We start from the raw sequence: 23,137 nt of genomic DNA on the forward strand, positions 1-23,137 counted from the left end.
TGCACACTGAATCCGAAATTTTCGCATGTGTTTTTTCATATCCGTCATTCTGTGGCTCCAAACTGTCAAAACACCATTCAAATGCTTGTTACGGATGCGAAAAACGCAGAAAATCGAACCCGATCCAATTTTTTTTTTTGACGGACGAAAGTTTCGGAGGCAGTGTGCAAGTGTGATTGACACAACGTGAGGTTGTATTTATTTTTTAACGTGCGAAAATTTCGGATGCGAATTTCGCACTCAGTGTGCAAGGGCCTTTACTTTGGTAACTTTGAGAGAACTTTTATCTAAGTTAATCAGCATTGTGATCAAAGTGTCTAATTCATACAACAAGCAAAATGCACTCAACTTAAATGAATACTGCTATTTCCTGTTGAATAGCCTACATAATTCTTTTATATTCTGGGATTTTTTTTCTGACCATAAAAAATATTATAATAAAATAGTTAAATAATGTCAGTGCATTGTGTCATTAGTTGTGTCACTGGATTTACAAATTATGTTTCTGAAGTTGGTTTGCAGAATAAAAAAGCTGTATAACTAATTTGTAATGACTAATATATATATATTTTTACATAATAACGTTTTTAAAACGTTCCACAAACAACGTAAGAATAACGTTTTAAAGCTAACGTCTTTAGAACGTTTATCAACGACATATAACGTTGGCACAACGTTATAATAACGTTACAGCAAGAACGTTTTTTGATAACTTTGAGAGAACTTTCAGAGAACGTTAGCCAATGTTCTGAGAACGTTCCCTGTTAGCTGGGTAGTTTCCCTGCCATTGGTAAGCCTCTGCCTCCTTTTCCTGTGTGGTTTCTTTAATGTCTGTATGTGTAACCTGCTCCTTCAGTCTTTTAATGTTTTAAGATTACTGCTTGATGATTGAAATAAAACTTTTGTATATTTTAGTATCCACGTCTCAGGCCCTCCTTTCGATAACCACGTTCCTGTGTGTCCTTTGTAGGTGGTTAAATTCATTAATATTTATATTTCCCTGTTTAACAGGGTGGCGTTAGTCCGCTATATCGGATAGAGGTTTCTTGCTCTCAAGCAACTCTCAAGAAAGAAGAGGAACTGTTTTCTGAATGTGTGAGAATTCACACCGGCCCGCCTAAACTGGGTTCAGAGATGATCACAGTTGTGTGTGTGTGTTAAACCAGTGCGGTCAAACTAACTGAGTTCTCACAGCCAGCGATGACATGCTTCTGAAAACACTAGAGCTCAAAGCCACAACACAAAGAGACTGTCACGCAGGTGTAGAAACACACACGAAGATGAAGATGAAGATGAATATTGAATTAAACCAACAGGTAATTCAAACACGAACAGAGTAACATGCAACACACCCACTAAAAGACGACACCGGACACTGACTGAACCAGAACTGACACAACCAAGGCCGGACTTACCATTGGGCTTGACTGGGCTCAAGCCCATGGGCCCCGCCCAATAGGGGGCCCCGCCCGTTTACGTTTGATTTTTTCAATAATATGCAAGTCATTTAATTTTTCATTTAAAGTTTGTTGATTGGTCTAGCATTGTTACCTGGCCCTGCCCTGCAATGAAAAATGTAATTTAATTAGCTAAATTAAATGTCAGTCATCTTGAGGTTTTACGCTCACATGAGGTGGTTTTTCAGGCAATTCGTAAAAGGAATATTTCGCAAAACTGCAATGGAAACAGTTTTTGCGCATTTACAGTCACCACAGTTAGAAGACGCGGTGTGTTTGAGGTCCATGTATAGCTACGCAAATAATAATAATTTTATATTATTTAATTATAACATTTAATAGGCTATATTTAGAAGACGCTTTTATGCAAGAAAGGAACAAAGCTGAGTGTGGAGCGCGCACTGCATGGCACGGAGGCGCGGCCGCGAACACTTGCATTTTCCTATCAACAGTGGAAACAACTTAAAATACTCTATCATTTCTGGTCATACAGAAAATAATAATACATTATTCCCAACTACTTTTATTTGTGTAAACTCACAATAACAAGAAAACGTTGTGCTTTTGTAAAATAAAAGAAAACAATCAGACGCACTTTCATGATCTCCGTAAACTGGAGCGCGAGAACTGAAACAAAATATAGCCTATGTAGGCTAAAGCTTGAAATGTCCACTTTAAAACGAACGAATTCGAATCGAAAGCTAATACCTTCTGATTAATCCGTATGAAATGTGCATTTCTCTCTAAAAGCGCATCTGCTTAGCGGAGATGGAGATGTGATTTTAGCCAAAGCAATAGTTTATTAATAATATTATGGCTCTTCTCATTCAGCACTGCGGGAAAAACATCAATTCCAGGTTCTAATTTGGCCTTTGAAAACCAGTAAAATCGACATGTTTTCCATATTAATTTGTGAATATTTTAAATGTTTAATAAAGGGGCAAAAAGTCATAAACAAAAATCTGTTCGATATTTACTTTTTTGCGCAGCAGTTGGTGTAGCCAGTTCAAATTAAAATGTTGGTGTTCAACTTTGCGTTTTAAAAAGACAACAACCGTTCATTTTTCGTTTTTCAATTACGGGTTAAAAAAGGAAAAACGAATGGACACAAAAGTAGCCTACATGGATCATTTGGACAGAATACGAGACAGAGTTCTTTATTAAATTCATAAAAGAAACAATAATTAGCCTATAGGAATACTGGATTCTAAATCTCAAAGAAATGCCACGATCAAAACATATGTTTTCCAGGTAAATAAGTGTTTTATTCTCATTCTGACCAAGACATTTCTGCATTGCAATAAACTTATGATCACTTTGAACTTTTTTAATCATTATTTATTTATTGGAAAATAACTTTTTCAAGCTTCAATCGGTGGTCATATAAATAAATTATTACGTTTTTTAACATGTAACACTGTCTATGGTACCAGTCACCTTTTGAAAGTAGCTTTGCACTTCAAATAACGATTGGATCGATTATATTGTTATGCCACCAGATGACGACAAATGACTTTTAAAAAACATTTGTCATTGAATCGTTCATTCAGGAGATTCGTTCAAAAATGCTGATTCATCTATTGAAACAAGTGCATTTGATTGAGGAATTGAATCATTCATTCAAACCCAAGTTTCTTTTTTTTTTTTTTTTTTTATAATTCAGATTAATTAAACATTTTTAATAGACTTCAGTAATTAACATAAATTATGTTATTTTGTTTAGTTGTTTGTTCAGAATCGTGATCTCTATTTTTATTCTCAGTTTATCCAGAATTGTGTAGCTCTAATACATAGCTTGTGTAGGCTATGTATCATTTTGTTCTATTTAAAGTAATGTATAGAAGGTAGGGCCTGAAAGTGACTCAAGCCCAGGGGCCCCCACCACCCTAAGTCCTGCCCTGCACACAACGCAACATATTTAGTGCAAAAATGTTGCCAGAGTAAAGCAGAACATTATAATCCATGTGTAGAAACTCTTCCTGAAGACATTTAATCTCTGCTTTACAGACGCTCATGAAGTGTGTGCAAATACTTTGTTTCACCAAACTGGAGCTGACGTTAATCATTTCAAAATACCTTAAAAACTGTTTTAGAATTCATTTTCTACAAGTTAGTCATGGATATTGGAAACCTTTTCAGTAGCAAACTAATTTTATTACTAATAATGCTAACTTTCTGCTAAAATAAAGAAGTGAGACTAACAGTAATTCTCTCGTGTGCAAAAGTAGCCAATAAACTGTTCAGAAGTTCAATAAACTGTAAAGCAACACTTCACTGTGGCATCGTGTCACTGAACAGCAACTCTAGCAGGATTTCAACACTCATTTGATGAGGACAGAGGAAGTGAATAACCAGAGGAGGAGCTGATGATGTTTAAAGGAAGAGCTGTAACTATATATAATGAAAAGAAAGACTGACAGAAACACAAAATGGCTGATAAGTGTGATCTGTGTCTGCTGGGACTGATCATTCTCTCTTCACTTCTCACAGGTAAAGAAATCTGTATTTTCTCTAAAGACGTTTGCTTTACTGTTTTCCAGCCCCTCTTCCTACCACAATGACCATTTGTAGTTCCTAAAGGCACAGAGGGGCTGATAGTGATCACTGTAGGCCAAGATGTGTGTACTTCAGGGGTCGATGAATTGTCACACATTTAGTACCGTGGGGGAAGTTGTAATTATCTGATTGGTCAGTTTGAACGTCTCACATTTTGGTTTTGGTCACATGGTCAGGGAAAGGATAAAAGAAGATAGCAACTGTTGCTCTGTCTCTTTTATTCTCTGGGTCCCTTTCTTGGGTCTCTCTCTCTCTCTCTCTCTCTCTCTCTCTGGTAACATTTTACATATATGCTGGTACAAGTAATGGTATAAGTTATTGTCATCTCATACATTTATTTTGTAACTATTTTAAGTATAATTTTAACCATGTTGTCAATAAACCCTTTCAATTACAAATAATGTGCTAACTAGTTTTGATTTGGTATTGACTTGATATATAGTATAATAGTGCTATCTATTGCAATACAATATCGTCAGAGCAATGCTCTCCCACATATTAATCTATTGTAACTGCGCTTATTTCCGTCGTTGGTATAAGTGGCAGTGGGTGGAATAGACAAGAAATGTACAGTTTTCTTACCCTGGTAATCCAGAGTTCTCGCGAGAGCACAAGTTGAATTTGCTCAGCGAGTTACTCTGGCGTCGAGTAATGATGCTCATTAAATATGCCCCTCGATCTGAGCTGCACCAATCACAGCAGGTTATCTGATATAGGCGGGCCAGAGGCAAGATGACGACAGCGCTGTGACGTCGAAGTCATTAGTAAGCAGTGAAAGATGGCTATGGATGAACACCAGTTGTTTGAAACGGCTTTGGCCGCTACAATGAACGAGTTAGACTTGGCTTTTTATCTAAAAGAGGAACAGAAGACGCCGCTCGAATCGTTCCTTTGCAAGAAGGACGTTTTTGCTGTTTCGCCGACCGGATACGGTAAGAGTATAATCAGAGAATGTCTAATAAGGTTAGCTCCGCTGGTAGCTGGGGTTTATTGTTGTGATTGGTCGTAATGTTATCCAATTGCGTGCAGCGAGATTTTCAAATGCATGCTTGGTGCCGCCCCTCAAGCCGATCTTCATTAGTCGACGCCAGACCATTAATCTTTTAGATCTGGATTTCCAGGCTAGGTTTTCTACCATCTTGCTGACAATGTTTCTTTAGTCATTCGGCAGTCTTGCAGGAAATCCACCCTTACAACATTTAGTGGAATTAGTCTGGAAAGAGTTCATTTGAACATGCTCAGTTTATTCTTGCACACATTCACGTTGTGATCTCAGAGTTGTGTATTGATACACACAGATCATACTGTATTATTCCTGATACTGGACATAGTGTCACTCAAACATCTGATGATGAAGAATTATCTTCATATTAAGAGTGTGTCAGTGATTTGAACAGCTCTCTGGTAAAGACTAATAGTTTATTCTGGAGAGTGTGTTTGAGGAAACCAGGAAAAAAGACTATTTGATTGTTCTGCTTTTTATGTATGTTGGTATGTTTTCATTTATTAATATATATCATAATGATCACTGAGATATACTGTGTTTCAGGTACCAGTGGAGTGGATGATGATCATGTGTTCATCAGTTCTGGTGAAAATGTGCGTCTGTCCTGTAATAATGCTCTTTCTGGCTGCAAATCAACTACATGGAACATATTCAGACATTCAGTAGCAGCAGTTGAACTGATTGCTGGAGGGATAAAGAAGAACGACACAGAGAGACATGAGAGACTGAGTCTGGAGTCTGACTGCTCTCTGAACATCAAGAACGTCACAGAAGAAGATTCTGGATTATACACCTGTCAACAATGGATAGATGTGAATGGAATACAACAAAAACAAGGACCTGATGAACGTGTTTATCTGCATGTTCTTCATGGTAAGTTTGTGATTATGTGGTCAATTTAAAATTCTTCCTTTAAACTCAGATGATGATTGAAGAGTCTGTGGTTTGTGTCTTGTGTTCAGTTTCAGTGTCTCCATCATCATCATCCTCATCATCATCTTCATCCTCACAGACTGAGATCAGTCCAGGCCGCTCTGTGACTCTCTCCTGTCAGTTGTATTTATATACTGGACTCTCCTGTGATTATTGGGTTCGTTCTGAGGGATTTAAGCTGTTGTGGGTGAATCAGGCTGGTGTTGATCTGAAGACAGACTCCAGATATCAGATATTATCATCATCAGATCAATATCGCTGTATCATCATCACTCTGACTACAACACTCCTGAATGAAGATAACAACAGAGAGTGGAGATGTCAGCTTACTCGCAGAAATCAAGTCAAGACCTCAGTCAGATACACTGTCAAGTATTCAGGTGAGAAAACAGTGTTAGAAGACCCTCATAATGTCAGTAACACTAAGGTCTATCAGTATCACTGAACCAGAACAAACTGAGGGAACAAAAGCTTCTTTGACTTCAGTGTTAACTCATCAAAATATGACTGTCATATTCTACAGTATGATTGTCACATTGAGTTGTTGTTTTAGTTTAATTTCATGGAGTTTTATGGTGTGTCCCAATAAGTGACCACACAAAACAAAATATAAGCAAAAACTGCTTACCTTTTTATTTTGGCCGGCCTTTGTTTTGTGTGCTCTCCGCCAGGGGCCCCCACCACGGCTGCTCTCCTTCCTTCCTCCTGGCTGGCTCGCCAATTATGCTGTGGCCAATTCTTGATCTTTGGTTCAAGTCTTCAAAGTCTGGTTCAGGTCTCAGAAGAAATCTTTCAGAGTCAAAGTTTTCAGGTCTCAGTAGAAATAACTTTATTGAGCAGTTCAATAAAGTGAGATGGTAGCTAAGCATCTGATCTTAAAATGGTCTGTATTTGGGTATTATACCTCATTTTACATCATTTATTGTCCACTTTGGTATCCAATTAGCATTCATATAGTTATCTTTTTCTCTTTGCTCCTCCTTATCACTTCACCACGATTAGAAACACCTGCATTAATGCCCAATTTCTATTGGTGGCCATACTGGCGCATGCGCTTTTCTGATGATGACTTTGCATATGGTTTTTTGGGTACTTTTCCACTCTTTAGTCTTATTTTACCTTTTACCCAGTTTTCTGTCTTGTCCTCACATGACTCTTATCCTCACATGCACTTTTGACATGTCCTGTGTTTCCCATCATACTTTGTTTTCTCTTTCTCCCTTAGTTGTAGGCCTTGTTTTCTCTTTCTCCCTTAGTTGTAGGCCTCCCTTATCCTAGGCCTAGTTTCTTCAATGTTTGCATCATGCATTTGGACTCATGTATGAGACAGATATAATTCTCCAACATAGACTCATGTATGAAATTCTTCAACACTATCAGTATCACTGAACCAGAACAAACTGAGGGAACAAAAGCTTCTTTGACTTCAGTGTTAACTCATCAAAATATGACTGTCATATTCTACAGTATGATTGTCACATTGAGTTGTTGTTTTAGTTTCATTTCATGGACTTTTATGGTGTGTCCCAGTTAGCGTACATATGCATCAGTGGCGATTTCTTTAAGACTGCAAGGAAAGCTCGGCCTCCCCTATAATGTCAAAAAATTAATGGTCAGATATGTACTATTGTGTTAACATTTTATTGACTAAAAATGCGTTAGAAAACGTTCATCTCAAAGACTAATTGGTTCAGAATCAGTTACCTATAGCAGGTCGGCTGACTCGATTTCCTTCTCATACATTCCCGTAGCGTCACAGTGCATTTCCCTGTTGAAGCCCAGTGTCCAGTGACTGCAGTGGGACTGCTTTGAACAATTTTTTTTAGTGCTTCGAAACTAGACGGTGATTGGATAAATGCTGCGATTATGTCCCGCCCACGGACGCTCAGTGAATGGAGGATTGGGCTGGCCTGGACTCCGGGCTTCTGCGTGATGATTGGAGGGTCTGTCGAAAGGCTGCGTCTCCTTTTGATTGACAGTGATTTCATACAATAAAAAGTCGCTGATGTTGAAGCTGTTCGAGCTCAGTCCCATCGCGGATTTTTCAAAGACAAACTGCTGCAACCTATTTCTTGGTATTTGCTTGTCGAAATTGCTAGCCAATTTCACACAATTATACATTTATACCTTTATTATATTATTACTTATTATATTTTTATTTAGATATTTTTAGATTATTATTAGTAATAATTCAAAAATAATTATTAAAATAATTAAAAAACATCTTATTATTAGTAGTGTTATTATTATACTTTATTATATTATTATTTATACCTTTATTATATCATTACATTCATTTTTCACAGAACGTAGAATAAATGAATAATTTTTATGATGTAGGCCTAAAATGAGCTTCCCCTCTTTGAAAGACCAGCAGCCGCCACTGTTATGCATATTCTATGACATGTTTAGTATAAACAGTGAGAGTAGTGTGTTCATATAACACTCCAGTTCTTTCACTCGATTCTCCCAGAAAGCGTCACATGAAGACGATATGTTGAGCTCATCCATGCAGCGCATTCACTGTAGATCCATGAAAAACACCAAACAGACATAAAATACTGCTCATCCACTCACAAAATTATCAAAAAACATACAGTACATGTAAAAGTAAACAAAACAAATATACAAAAAAAGAGAGAAACACAAAATAAGCCGTTGTCGCTCGGCAACAAGTTTAACATATAAAACTTCAGTTATTCATCAAGTCTGGGTGTCTTATAACCCTAATATGAAATAAACTGATTTAAATATCTTTTTAAAAGAATATTTTTTACCTTAAAGATAAATAGTTATCTCTGCCTACATTTTGTTTCTGTCTGACCGGAGAAAGTTTGTCCTGCTATTCACCTCAACAGCTCAGATGAAACTGAAGAGAAAATGGCCGACTTCACTTATTTTTTCCTCTAATGCTCAATTCACCTACTTATACTACGCCCTAAAAGTATGTACTCTTTTTGGGAAGAAAAGGTGCATACTTTTGAGTGTGTAGCAGAAGAGTAGACAAGCTTTGGGGCAAACTATCACATCATACAATTGTCTTTAACGGTTGCTCTCTGTCGATTAGTTACACGCATCCTGTCACTCAAACTGACCTGTCAATCATCTTGTCAAAGATAAAATCCTCAACATTTAATTTAATTTCATTTCCTACCGTATCGGAGAGAAATGCAGAATCACGTTGATCTGCAGTCGCGGGTCTTTCATGCAGAGACTCTCCTCATATTAATGAAATATGATGCATTTAAAAGTAAATGGCCAAACGGTTCTTTATAAAAGTCCACATGGTTATTGCAGATGAACTATAACACGGATAACATGAAATAAATATTTTTCTATCAGGTTAAACTTTGATTAATCACTCAAACCTTTATCGAAACCTCACACGATCGGTCGAGCATATCCGCCATGTTTTGTAGTTTTTTTTAAAATTCTTTTTACTCGTGTTCATAGTTCTGAACCGAATCCTCCTCCAAAGCGCAATGGGTTGTGGGTAATATTAGCCTTATAGTGAGTACGGATCGAAAATCCTCCGGAAATAGTAGACCATCCAGAGACTTCTGGCATACTCTTTAACATACATAAAAAGTGGATGTAACACAGCCTCGCCCTGCGTCTCAATGTCCATACTATCCTTCCTAAACAGTGTATGAGATTAAAGTAAGTGTGTCCCAAAGCAGTTGCACAAGTGTCCTCTACTGGTGAACTCTTGAAATGTGTTTGAATGAAATGCTCTAAGCTCTTGATCACTTGGAATCCAGTATGGAGCTGATTATAAATTTGTTTTACACTTGTTTTACACAGCATTATATAGGCCTGTGTGTATGTTTGGGCTGTTGGAGAAAATATATTAAAAAAATATCAAAATAATTCCAATATCATACTATATAGAGTTGTGTGGTGTGACATGCTTCATGCCCCAATGCATGCTGGGAGCCATGAGTTTTATACTATGGGTGGCTCCCAGCATGCATTGCGTCATGAAGCATGTCACCATTGTTGAGATTCATATGTTGATTCTTGATGTCTGTGTGTGTCTAAAAATCCTTTAATGTATTTAAAAATCGAAATTAATAACAAATAATCACTTTTGGTCAGGGATAAGATTAGTGTATTATTCTATTTTCACTAAACATTTTCAATAAAACATCAACATCTAAACCTCGGTTAATTCTCAATAAGAGCTTCTGTAAATGGATGACAGAAATAAAGTCAGTCTGGTTAGTAATAAGTGAAGCTGGTAATGATGTTTGTGGAGTTGTATAATCCTCCTCTGCTGTAGTGATGGGTCATTCATGAACGATCCGTTCATTGCGTCTGTCACGTGACAAATGAACCAAAGGCTCGGAAGGTAAATTAAATATTTATGTTCCCTGTAAATTTTCTTTGGCTGCATTATAATGATTTCTTAATTCAAAATATGATAAGATTGCATAGGTGGATGTTTTCAGGGTATTTAGCTGTTAAAAGTATAACATTTAAAGCCACTTAAATTAACAAAATGACTCGATTAAAGATTCGTTCATTTTGCTAAACGAGATTCAACGAGAGAGTCAGTAAAATGATCCCAAATTCCAATTGCTGATCTTCAGAGATTTAGGCCTAGTCCACACGTACACTGGGTATTTTTATACACAGAGTTTCCTCCTTCGTTTAAAAGAAAAATTTCGTCCACATGAAAAAACAAAAACATTAGCTGTCAAGAGCATGCCAAACCAACAGGTGGCGATATAACCCAGCCTTATTGCCCTGTTGTCCAATCATAAGCCTGGAAAAAAGTTATTTCCGGTTCCAACGTCACAAACCAGAATCTACAGTTTCTAAAATCTTCACCCTGGCAGGAGTTTTAAAAAAGGTTCGGTTTTAGTGTCCTGATGCTGCGTTTGCGTGTGGACGAACGGCATAGAAAAATCACACGTCTTGTGGACAGGGCCTTAATGTCTTTTTTTTATCTTCAGTTGATTTCATCTAAAGCTGTGTCTGAAGACAGTTGTAGTTCTTGTGTTTCTCTTTCCTTCAGTGATTCTGCTTGTTAACAGCAGGTGTTCATCACTAATGCTCAATCATCACTTAATTAATCCCATTGTTATCTCATTAACTTCTCATAACCCTCATTAAGCTGGATGCACACTGTGTGATTTATAATAGTCCTTTACGATTGTTGCTTGTCAGACTGTACGAACATGATCCTCGCTGTAAGCCATGTCACACTGTAAGATCTCAGCTGTCATTAATGTCAGTGTGTACGACAGTGAAGATGCATTAAAAACGGACGACACAAGAAAACTCGTCTGGAGTTTTACATCATGAATGACTTTGTTCCGTGGCCGTGAGCTGCGTTACACTCATGATTGAAATGGTGGCTTCAAAGAAATCTCTAACGTTAATTTTGGTCACGGCTCGTCTTGAAAAACGAAGACAATTTGACGGTCGTCGTATTAGAAGTCACTGTAGGAGTGAGAGTGAAATCTTCTGACACTGCCAGAATTTCGTCTGAGGTAAAATTTTATTGCAACAGTCATTAATCGGCTGTTGGTGAACATGTCAAACTAACGTTCAAAGACTTCAGATTTTAGTCTAGGATCAGAGGAATCTTTTAGGATTTGCAAAATTTGTCTCAGACGGCCAAATCGCACAGTGTGAACCCGGCTTAACTTTAACACTCTTCAGAGTGGGACCATATGTACTCTCAGCAGAGTTAAATGAAATCGGGGGATTTTGCTGTGTGTGTTCTCATGTTGGATTTCTCTCTTTAGTTTGGTAAAATAAAGTTTAAGATGCTAGGTTTGCTACGCCTCACCTCTTCTTCTCCTCATTCTGGATATTATTATGATGCATCTCAACTAACATTCATCCTTTTCAGCTCAAGCTGATACAACAACACCAGGCACAGACTCTCAGGATCATTCGACTACAAACACACAAGGTACATAATCACAGTCTTTTGTCTTTGTCTACAATTGTCCCCAATCTGCTCTGTCCATCTCTAGTTAAAATATAATGGTAATATTGTACAGTATGAATCATCTGAACAAACATTAATCCATTACAGCTCAAGCTGGTTCAGCGACAGCAGTGAATCCTTCTACACAAGGTACATGATGATGCTGATGCTTTTAAGACATTGATGATGTTATTCACAGAACAGCTTTGTCTAACATAATTTTATAGAAAATATGAATGAATTTTCCATATAGACACTCTACCACATATATAAATAATCAGTATGTAAGAGCTGAGTTGACTTTTTCCTTATGTTTCTTGAAAGAAGAGCAATAAACAATAAATTAATCACAGGGCATTAATCAAAAGTCAGAGGAAGATCAGAATCATTTGAAATGCCATTCAGTGCCAATCTGCCCTGTCCATCTCTGAAATTATCAAAATAAGTCCAATATCATACTATATACAGTTGTGTGGTGTGACATGCTTCGTGCCGCAATGCATGCTGGGAGCCATGAGTTTTATACTATGGGTGGCTCCCAGCATGCATTGCAGCATGAAGCATGTCACCATTGTTGATGGCTTTTGTCTTTGTATATAATTGTCCCCATTCATCCTTTTCACCAGGCACAGACTCTCAGGGTCATTCATACACACCAGGTACATAATCACAGTGTTTTGTCTTTGTCTATAATTGTCCCCAATCTGCCCTGTCCGTCTCTGACTCTGTGCTCGATCTCTTCTTCAGTCATAGTGATTTCTGTCGCTGCAGTCGCTGTTCTCCTTCTTGCTCTTCTCTGGCTGATCTGCAGAAAAAGAGCTGGTGAGTTTTCAGATTTACTCCTTTACAACAATTAAAAACATTTCAGATGAGCAAACAAACACATCATGTTCATATTGTAAGTATCATAGAAACACGTGGATTATATGAAATTCTCAAACAGAAGTTTATTCCTGCTGAGAAATCCTGGAAAGTCAATCTCATAGAGTTATTAAGTCAACAATAATTTTTATTATTCATTTTAATGCTTCAACAAAATCTTATTGTTGAAAATCTTAATGCTTAACATTGTGTCTTTTGCACACGTGTTTTTCATCATAAATACTCATATTTCATGAGGCACTTGTTTTCAGATAATAAAAGAGGGACTGGCGACTCTGAGGTGAGTTCAGTAATGCAGTGATTTAGATTTGATTACTGTCTTTAAAGCTCAATAAAGTGTCATTCATGCAGTTTAACTGTTTGTTCTGAAGGTCAAAGATGAGAATGAACATAAAGGGACGAATGAGACGATCAACATGTCCATTCCTCCCGCTGCAAGAGCCAATGTGAGTCCACTAAATCATCAAACATTACGTTCACTGTCTGTTCAATAATGTGACTTATTAAAGGCTTTTGTGTTATCCTACATATTATAGTGAGAGATATGTCTGTTCTGTGTGTTAAACTTGACTCTCTGCACGTTTGCATTGATGTTTATGAGCAGACAGATGATGTGACTTATTCTGAGGTCACTTTATCCAATACAAAGCCAGTAAAATCACTCAATGTGAGTAGATACCAGCACATGAGTTTGACTCTCAGATAAATGAAGCTCATGCTCTAATAATAATAATAATAATAATCGCTGGGGTTCAAACATTGATGGACAGAATCTGTTCTTTCAGGATCATGATGATACAGTGACTTATGCTGCCATCAGAGGAAGAGAAGATCAACCGCAGGATGAACTTTACGCCTCTGTGAACAAGAACAAGACCTTCACAAATAAACATTAATGATACAGATCATGAGCTCATCATATCAGGAGCAGACGGGAAGTTTTCATCTCTCTGGTGTTTGGAGGAATTATATATTTGTGTGTGAACGAGCAGATATTTGTTGAATGTCCTGTGAATATGAGTGAGATTTATTGTGAATCATCATCTGGTCAGAGCACAGAATCTCATCTATATCATCACAGCTACAGTAAAGTTAGAGACTGAAGCCCTGATGTGTTTTCATACAGGCCAGACTCAATCTAGTGTCTCACAAGCCTCTTCCATGACTGGAGTCTGTTTATCTGCTGGATTTCTGTCTGAAAACCTTCATCTTCATGCAGAAGCTCATGCTGAAATGATCCTCTTGCTTCAGCTTGTATATCAGCTGTTTCTTCTACAGAGAGACGTCCGTCTGTAATTACATCAGTGTCTGCTCACATTATATTGTCATAAAATATTCTAAAATTTGACTTTGCAGTGTGTATGTCACGCAATTAAATGTAAGTTATTTTTTTCATGTTACAATAAAGAGCATGAAAAATCATGAGTTAAAAGAAAAGTTTTTGTCTCTTCCATTCCTGTAAAAACAAATGTAACTAAACTTGCTCTTGTTGGAAAGTTTCAAAGTTAGAATTCACGTTTTAAATGAATACTTGTATGAAGGTAAAAGAGTAGCAAAATTCGAGAGCTTGTAGATTTGAATTTGAGAACAAAATATTCATATTTATACACTGTAAAAAATATTTTTGCAATTTAGTTATTTCAACTTATTTTTGTGAGTAGAGATAACTAGATTGTCCAGACAACAAGAAGTTTTAAGTTTTCTTGTCCTCAACTAGACTGAAAGTTGAATGAACAAATTAAATTGTTATTTTAACTTAAAAATGTATGTTTAAACAACTGCACTAGATTTTCTGTTGAATTAACAAGTATAATTGTTATTTTAACTTATATGTAAGTTAAAACAACTGCACTAAATTTTCTGCTGGTTTTACTTCAATTATACTCTAATGAAGTATAAATGACTTTAATAGAAGTAAATTTACTTTGTAAACTAAACTTAGTAAACTAAACTTAATTTATCTATATATCTTGCTGTCTGGTAGACTGCATTAAAACCTAAACTTCAATTTTATTTTAGTGTGTAACGATAGCCTACATTAAAAACATTACTGTTATTTAAAATTATGAGCACAAATTAATTAAATTACACAAAAAAAATTGTCTAGCTGTTTCAGTTTTTATTCATGGTCAGACTCGAGCGGATTTGAGCGATTCATGAAAATGAACCTCTCAAGATGATTCGGTGAATCATTTTTTTCTCTCTGAGAATTTTCGAGAAGCCCGCGGAAACCGGATGATTTTCCCTGTTGGACCATACGTGTCTTCAGAAGGAGTGATACAGAGTAAGTGAAAGTGGATGCAAGTTTTTAGTTCGTTTTAGAATTATATTATCCATTTCAAGTCAGAGTGTTTTTGCACATCGCTGATTTTTCTTTTTTACTTCCTTGTGTTCAAGCTTCAGTCAAGTTAAAAGCTGCTCGTTCACCAACCGGACCAAACCGGATTTTTTTTTTTTTTTTTACCTCAGTTTCTCAGTTGCAGAGCGCCAGATATAGGTAAGTTTTCACCAAAATATTTGAATTAAAAGAAGTAACTGTCAAATTGAATCGATATGGGTGATATAAATATCAAGTAATACGCCTGTGGTTTGAAATGTCACGGTTTTCATTATTAGGCTACTAAGTTATTCAGTGTTTGGATTTTGCCGGCCTCGCGCCATTTCGTTCATGTTTTAAGAAATATTGATAATAGGGTGAATTACTCACGATGTTGTCACGAATTTATGATTATTGAGTGTATTTCTGCACATAGAAGATTCGCTCATTGTACTTTCTCGTGTTGACTCACAGGTTCAGTCAAGTACTTTGACTAAAAGCTTGTTCATCAACCGGAATTTTTTTACCTCAGTCACTTCAATTCAACTCAGTTGCAGAGCGCCAGATATAGGTAAGTTTTGACCACAATCTTTGAATTACAAAAGTAAATGTCAAATTGAATCAATATGGGTGATGTACAATTAATAGAGCTCGGGATCGTTGCGTCACGCCGCAATGCATTGTGGGAATCACGGTACGGAAGTAGATGTACTGTATAGTAGCGTATAGTAGGCAGTAGGTAACATTGATCATTTGGTCATTAATTTAGGTTATTTTTTGGAAAATGGTTCAGTATTGCTGTATTGTGAACTGCGGTAATCGGTCTCATGATCGACAGGGCAAACGCCTCATAAATCATATTAGTTTTCCCTATATGGCTTGGGTCGCCGCTGGTCGTCAACCGGACGAAAACAGTGGATTATTGCACGTATAATAAATAACTCCTGAAGTGTAACAAACCCACTTAGACAAGCTTCGTAGCTCACAGAATCTGACAAGTGTGTGTGTGTGTGTGTCACCACTGATGCTTGGTTCACGGTGCGAACGATTGTTTTCTCCGCGTTTACTTTGTAGATCTGCAGATCTTGCACTCATCCATTTGTGAACTGCAAGTGAGCCTCCAGTGACAGGTTCTACTTTTCTAAAAGTGTCTACTTTTAAACAAACAAATCAAAACGAAAGAAAACAGACAGCTCTCTGCTTATGTAAGTAAATCCGTATGCAATTTGCATTTCTCTCTGGCGCGTTCACTTAACTTACAGCGAAGATCGCCAATCAGCATCGTCAACCTCATCTTTGCAGCCGACTGTGACAAAAAAAACCCATTTGTTTATTAAACAATTAAAATGTGTGTGTGAATGTTGTTGCCGAGGGCACAGGAAATTGTAAATCCGGCTCTGGATCGGAGGTGTAAGCGCTCACTCCACAGACCAGGTAGGAAAATATCAGGGAAACTGAGGCTTGGTATTAGCCTACTCCAGACTTTATTCATAGGGATCGATTCGCCTATAATCTAATTTGTTTTTTAAGTAGCGTTGTTTGGCTTCATTATTAAGTTTGTAAGTATACGGTATAGCCAACTTTTTTTGTCACGGCCCATAACTTTTTCTCTTTCTTTCTCGGTGCCTTTCACAATTTGTGTTCCGAAGATGAACGAAAGTCTTACGGGGTTGGAACAACACCTTTAATGCTTTTCAGAGTTTCTTTTTGAAAGGAATGTTGTGAACAGGATGTTTCATGTGTTTGTATGTTGTGGGAGTGGCATTTTAGAGTGTTTAGTTTAATTGATGAATTTGTTGAAGCTTGAGAGCATAAATAATTGGTAACTTAGTTGATATTAAAATGGCATTTAAGCCAATTCATAGGTCTTTAATGTGTTTAACAATGTTTAAACGGTTTCTTTTGGAACAAAGGATGTTTCTATATTGAATGCTGTGGGTTGATCTTGTTTAATGTTATTTAACAAATTAATCCACAAGACATGCATTGAGACCGGTGTAAAACACCTTTCCATGAGGTTGTTTTCTGCAATTTCATTGCAGTTCATTGCAAAAAAAAATTGTATTGTATATAATACCTGATGTACTCGTTACATCATAAGAAGAATGATGTATGATGCTACTGACATTAGCATCTATGCTAATGTTAGTCTTTCTGTTTATTCCAAGGTTTACTGAAGTCAGCCGGATCCGGGCCGGATCCAGATCAGGTGATGGACTTGCGCCTGGACCCATCCCTGAAGTGCCAGCCTCATCAGCCCTGTGAAGGCCTCATCGACACTACAGCCATCAGCACTGATCCTCAACAAACTCGTCTACATACCGGCGTGACTCCAACTTCCAATCAGATGGAACTGGATAAACATTCTGAATGTTCTGATCCAATCTGACTTCTGATCTGTAATGCTGCCTGAATCATTATCATACACTGTTCGTTCTTTGCCCAGAGGAGAACTGAGCGACTGAGCCTGGGTTCTCCCAAGGTTTTTTTCTCCATTCTCTGACATGTCACCTGATGGAGTTTTGGTTCCTTGCCACTGTTGCCTTGGCTTTTGGCTTGCTTAGTTGCGGACATTTAATATTCAACAATATTATTGATCTGCCTTACTTAAGGTGGAAGATGACGCAATTTTCTTCTAGAAACAAACTTTGTTGTATTATTTATGTTATCACTGTAAAGCTGCTTTGATACAATCTGTATTGTAAAAAGTGCTATATAAATAAAGGTGACTTAACTATTGTAAATTGTATCAGTGATCGTTAATTTTCCATATATATATATTTTTTAATCAAATGTATTTTACAAATTAATGTTCTAGTAGTAATTAATTATTTGGTACTGCTGCAGGTTTCAAAACACTACTTTAGTTGGCTGAACTTATTGGATGTAGTTTAGAAAACTTAACTTTAGTTTGCTGAACTTATTGGATGTAGTTTAGAAAACTTAACTTTAGTTGACTTAACTTGAATTCGAAGTTAACTTAACTAAATTAAATCAGTTCATTGAACTTCATAACTTGTCAAGTAAACTTTTCCAAATTTGTCAAGTACACTTTTATAAATAAGTTAGTTTAACTTAAAAATATCCATGCAAAAAGATAACAAAAAATAATGAGTTAAGTCAACAAAATAATTTTTTACAGTGTAAGCTGAAATTCACCCTCATAGTTCTGATGTGAAAGTCTGAATGTTTCGATTCACACAGACAATAAACTAGTCAGACGTTACCAACTAAGTCCAAACGTCGAGCGAAGGGTTCATTATGATGACCATTACACTGACCTTGTACCTTATGCACACCAATGATGTTGAAACGATCTGGTCATCTACAGCTTTAAGATGGTATGAGCTTCTGGAGTCAGGATTTCATCCCAGTTATAGGAATTTCGATCTCTGTTCTGGTGACTGAGAAGAAGGCCTTAGGTTTCCATGATTTGGTTGGATGTTGCTTCTCAACTCTGAAAGGTACAGTGCTGGAAGTTGAGAGGGAAAAAGCTGGGATCGTTCCTCATCTCTGACCCCATGCCTAAGTCGGATATAAGCTACAGCAATCAGCTTCACTAAACCACTGAAAGTGCTCTTTTAACACAGACATTTAAAAGGACAGAAGGATGGATTTTCTGCTTCAAGTGATAGGACTAGCTGAGTGAACTTATATGTATATTGTCTTGATGTCTGTGTCGTTTTCTATAAATATTCAGATATAAGTGACTAAAAAAGCCATTTTAAAGTAGGGTAACACTTTAGAATACTGTTCCTTCATTAACGATTAATCACACAGGAACAAACGATTAACATTATTAACATTCTAGAACTACTATTAACTAACAAGAAACTCTGATTAACAAATTAGTAAGTAATCGCGCTCAGATGAATGTGGTAGTTCATTATTAGCTAATCAATAACTACTATTTTTTTTCATACCTCCCAGAGAACTACTACCTACAGGTCCATAATTAACATGAATAATGCATAATTTATAATAAAAGGTAATGGTAACCCACTAGTAATGACTCAAGTATTACTACATCTTTCTAAAGGAACTACTAATTATTTGGATCAGTATTCTAAAGTGAAAAACATGATAACAACCTAATATTGACTGAAGTCATTGTAAGCTTTTGAGATTTTTGTAAGATTTTGAATAGTAATTCCTTCCAATGGATTTGGTAACACTTTAGTCATTACTAGTGTGTTCCCATGATCTTCACTTTAGAATACTGATCCAAATAATTAGTAGTTCCTTTAGAAAGATGTAGTAACACTTGAGTCATTACTATCCAAAACCTTACAAAAGCCTTAAAACTTACAATGACTTCAGTCAATATTAGGTATTTATCATGTTTTTCACTTTATAATACTGATCCAAATTATTATTAGTTCCTTTAGAAGGATGTAGTTACACTTGATTAATTACTAATGAGTTACCATTACCTTATTATATATTATGCATTATTAATATTAATTATGAACCTGTATATAGTAGTTCTTAGTAGTCTTCAGTGAGGTATGAAAAATAGTAGTTACTGATTAGCTAATAGTGAACTACCACATTCGACTGAACGCTATGACTTACTAATTCATTAATCAGAGTTTCTTGTTAGTTAATAGTAGTTACTACAATGTTAATAGTGCATTACTCATTTGTTCCTGTGTAGTTATTCATTAATGAAGGAACAGTATTCTAGTGTTACCAAAAGTAGTTAAAACATCCGACTGGTAAAATTGTGTGTGCCTCCTCTATTTTAAAACCTGTATGTTTAGCAGTAACTACAAAGCTATTTGAGGAAAAATATATGACTTATTTTCAATAAAAAATAAATAAAGACAAAAAAAGACTGATCAAGGACGTTCTTAATGATAACAGCACTAAACACTAGACAAGAGAGTCCATTACCACACTCTGAGCTACAGGGAAACGCTGAACATTTGGACACCGTGTTTCACAGTCTCTAGACACTTCCTCAATGTGGAATTGACTCTCTTTTGCAGCCTGTCTCTAGTGGCCAGTCGATGAACTGCAGTTTAAGTTACTTCTGTATCGGCTTCACAAGAGAGACCGGAAGGTTGCCGCCTTAAAGGTACATATCTTTTTTTCGGAGAGTGATTTCTATCAGGATGACTCTGAACCAGACAATGTGGAACCAGACGATTCAGACCAGGACTATGTCTTGGTCAATATTACAGAAAACAGGAGTACGTATGGCAGTTACTGCAGAAGCTGCACCGATCCGTCTGTCGATCTCCCGTTCCGTCCTTCCCTCACTCGTGAACAAAACCCCAAGATACTTGAACTCCTCCACTTGAGGCAGGAACTCTCCACCAACCTGAAGTGGGCAAGCCACCCTTTTCCGACTGAGAACCATGGCCTCGGATTTGGAGGCGCTGATTCTCATCCCAGACGCTTCACACTCGGCTGCATACCGTCCCAGTGCATGCTGAAGGTCCTGGTCTGAAGGGGCCAGCACGACAACATCATCCGCAAAGAGCAGAGAAAAAAACGTGTAGTCCCCAAACCTGACACCCTCCGGCCCCTATAAAATTTATAGAATTTGAATCCTATAAAAATTATGAACAGAATCGGCGACAAAGGGCAGCCCTGCCAGAGTCCAACATGCACTGGGAACAAGTGACTTACTGCCGGCAATGCGAACCAAGCTCCTGCTCCAGTCGTACAGGGACCGAACAGTCCTTGGCAAAGGGCCCCGGACCCCATACTCCCAGAGCACACCTCCACAGGACACTGCGAGGGACACAGTCGAATGCCTTCTCCAAATATATTACAGCTGGAAAACAGTGCTGGTTATTCTCTCGATACTCGACCATGACGGAGTCCAAAGGCGCGGGCAAAGTAATGGGTGTATTAAATTGTATGAAATAATCCCGAATAAAGCACAAACACAGCAGAGATGCTGAGTTCAGCGGCTGGAATTAGCTGAGGTGACGTGACGCTAACAGACAGCAGACTAGGAATGGTGTATCGATATATGAAGTATCAATATATCGATACTGACGTCGAGTATCAAAAGTATCGATACTCAAATATATATATATCGATACTACAATGTTTTTTTGTTTATTTTTTGCCAGTGATTTTGTTTATTTGACAATAAAGCTAACGCGTACAATATGCATTGAACTGGATGAATAACCTATGTTAGTGAATAATTGTGTAGTAGAACCACTTCCCTGCTCATCTGAACTGAACACACGCAAATGCTGCAAGTCAGAACCAATCAATCACAGAGAGCGTTCACACACTGACGATAATGCATTCAAACAGGGCTGTGTTTCCCAGAACAATGCTTAACAGAAGACTGAAAAACTATGTTTGAGCTGTTTCACAATAAACAAATTGTAGCCTACACAGTTTGTGCAATTACATTTTTATTTTATTAAATGTTAAAAGTTCATACTGATGTTTTATTCTGTAACTTATTTTAATATAAACATACACTGTCAGAATAAAAAGGTTGCATTTTATGGGTGCAACAGCCTGTCACTGGCAGTCCCTTATGAAAATGAACATTACAGTGACCATAGTTCAGATAGGCCTATAATATTTTGTAGATTTCCATGGTTACCAGTACAAGTAAACATTTAACCGTGTGTAAATCAAAATAAAATCTAATAAATTCCAATTAAGGCGTATTGAATGTTAAAATGCCTTTCAAATATAATTTTAAGTGGGTATCATTACCCATTTTAATCTCAGTTATACAATAATGTAAGAAATTTTTAAATTTAAAAGTTCAGTTTAGAGGTATCGTATTGGTATCGGTATCAGCGATACTGGCCTTGAAAGTATCGGTATCGTATCGAAAACAAAATAAGTGGTATCGTCCATCCGTACAGCAGACAAACTGCTGATAGGCTGACATCAGCGGCAATCCACCTGTCACTCAAGTGGCCACACCCTTAATTATGCAGAACTTTAAGGCTTAATGTCAATTAAACGGATGAGTTATAAATATTTTTTTTTTCTGCTGTAAAGTTGGGCATTTTAACATGGGGGATATATGGAACTGACTCTCTTTTGCAGCCTGTCTCTAGTGGCCAGTCGTTGAACTGCAGTTTAAGTTACTTCTGTATCGGCTTCACAAGAGACCAGAAGGTTGCCGCATGATTGGCACCTTAAAGGTACATATTAGTACCTGTGTACAAAGGTACCTTTTGTAAAGGTTCTGACCCAGTGACAGCTTTAGTACCGTTTTTACTAAGAGTGATTTCTATCAGGATGACTCTGAACAAGACTGTCGATGTGGAAACAGGCGATTCAGAACAGGACTATGTCTTGGTCAATATTACAGAAAACAGAAGTACGTTTGGCAGTAACTGCTATTTTAAGGGGAAAAAAATTCCATTACCACCCTCTGAGCTACAAGGAAACGCTGAACATTTTGACACCATGTTTTACTTCCTCAAATCTGCTTCACAGCTTTATCAGCGCTTTAACCTGTTCTGAGAACATTTATTGAGAGCAGAGAAGAGGTAAGCTAGCAGCGATGGGGTTAGGCTATGCTATGTTGAGGTTAAAAAAATATATATATATATATTCCAAGCCATGGTAAAATAATATAAGTGGTTACATTGTAACTTAATAAAATGAGGTTTAAAACATCAATCATATATGTCTGTTTGGGTTTGATTAGACAGGGGAAAATATTAAAACATGCTGTAATGTTAAACTATTAAGAGTTTATGAACTTTAAAATAAGAGGTTATTTGCATTATTATTTGTATATATCATACTGCAGATATCTCTACTAATGATGCTTAAAGTTAGCATTAAATGAAAATAAATGTTTCTAAATGAATGATATTCATCTTATTGTGAATGTTTCATACATCCATAAAGAATATAGTAGAGTAGAATAGAGTAGAATAGAGCAGAATAAAGTAGGAAATGATAGAATAGAATAGAATAGAATAGAATAGAATAGAATAGAATAGTCTTTATTGTCATTATACGCAGGTGCAATAAAACTCTACACAGCAAATTTACCAGTGTTAAATGAACACTGCTCAGTGTTTCTATGAGTC

The 23,137-nt window shown here is 36.8% G+C and overlaps 2 protein-coding genes across 3 annotated transcripts in view; both read left to right on the forward strand.

Moving 5' to 3' along the window:
* The window catches only part of LOC311077892 (uncharacterized protein), a 432,016-nt gene that overhangs the window by 175,275 nt on the left and 233,604 nt on the right, over positions 1–23,137 (forward strand). The window contains exons 7-9 of one of the 2 annotated variants that reach the window (XM_084106524.1): positions 11,816–11,878; positions 12,523–12,555; positions 12,644–12,718. In XM_084106524.1, coding sequence (XP_083962650.1) covers positions 11,816–11,878; positions 12,523–12,555; positions 12,644–12,718 — 171 coding nt within the window. The other variant, XM_084106526.1, reaches the window with a different exon arrangement.
* LOC311077845 (uncharacterized protein) overlaps positions 3,837–23,137 on the forward strand; it is a 372,280-nt gene continuing 352,979 nt past the window's right edge. Inside the window, exons 1-2 of the mRNA XM_084106487.1 lie at positions 3,837–3,947; positions 5,563–5,892. Coding sequence (XP_083962613.1) covers positions 3,887–3,947; positions 5,563–5,892 — 391 coding nt within the window. The 5' untranslated portion in view covers positions 3,837–3,886. The remainder of the gene's footprint in view (positions 3,948–5,562; positions 5,893–23,137) is intronic.

Source organism: Abramis brama (assembly GCF_963993115.1).
Source record: "Abramis brama genome assembly, chromosome: 1".
Taxonomy (NCBI): Eukaryota; Metazoa; Chordata; class Actinopteri; order Cypriniformes; family Leuciscidae; genus Abramis; species Abramis brama.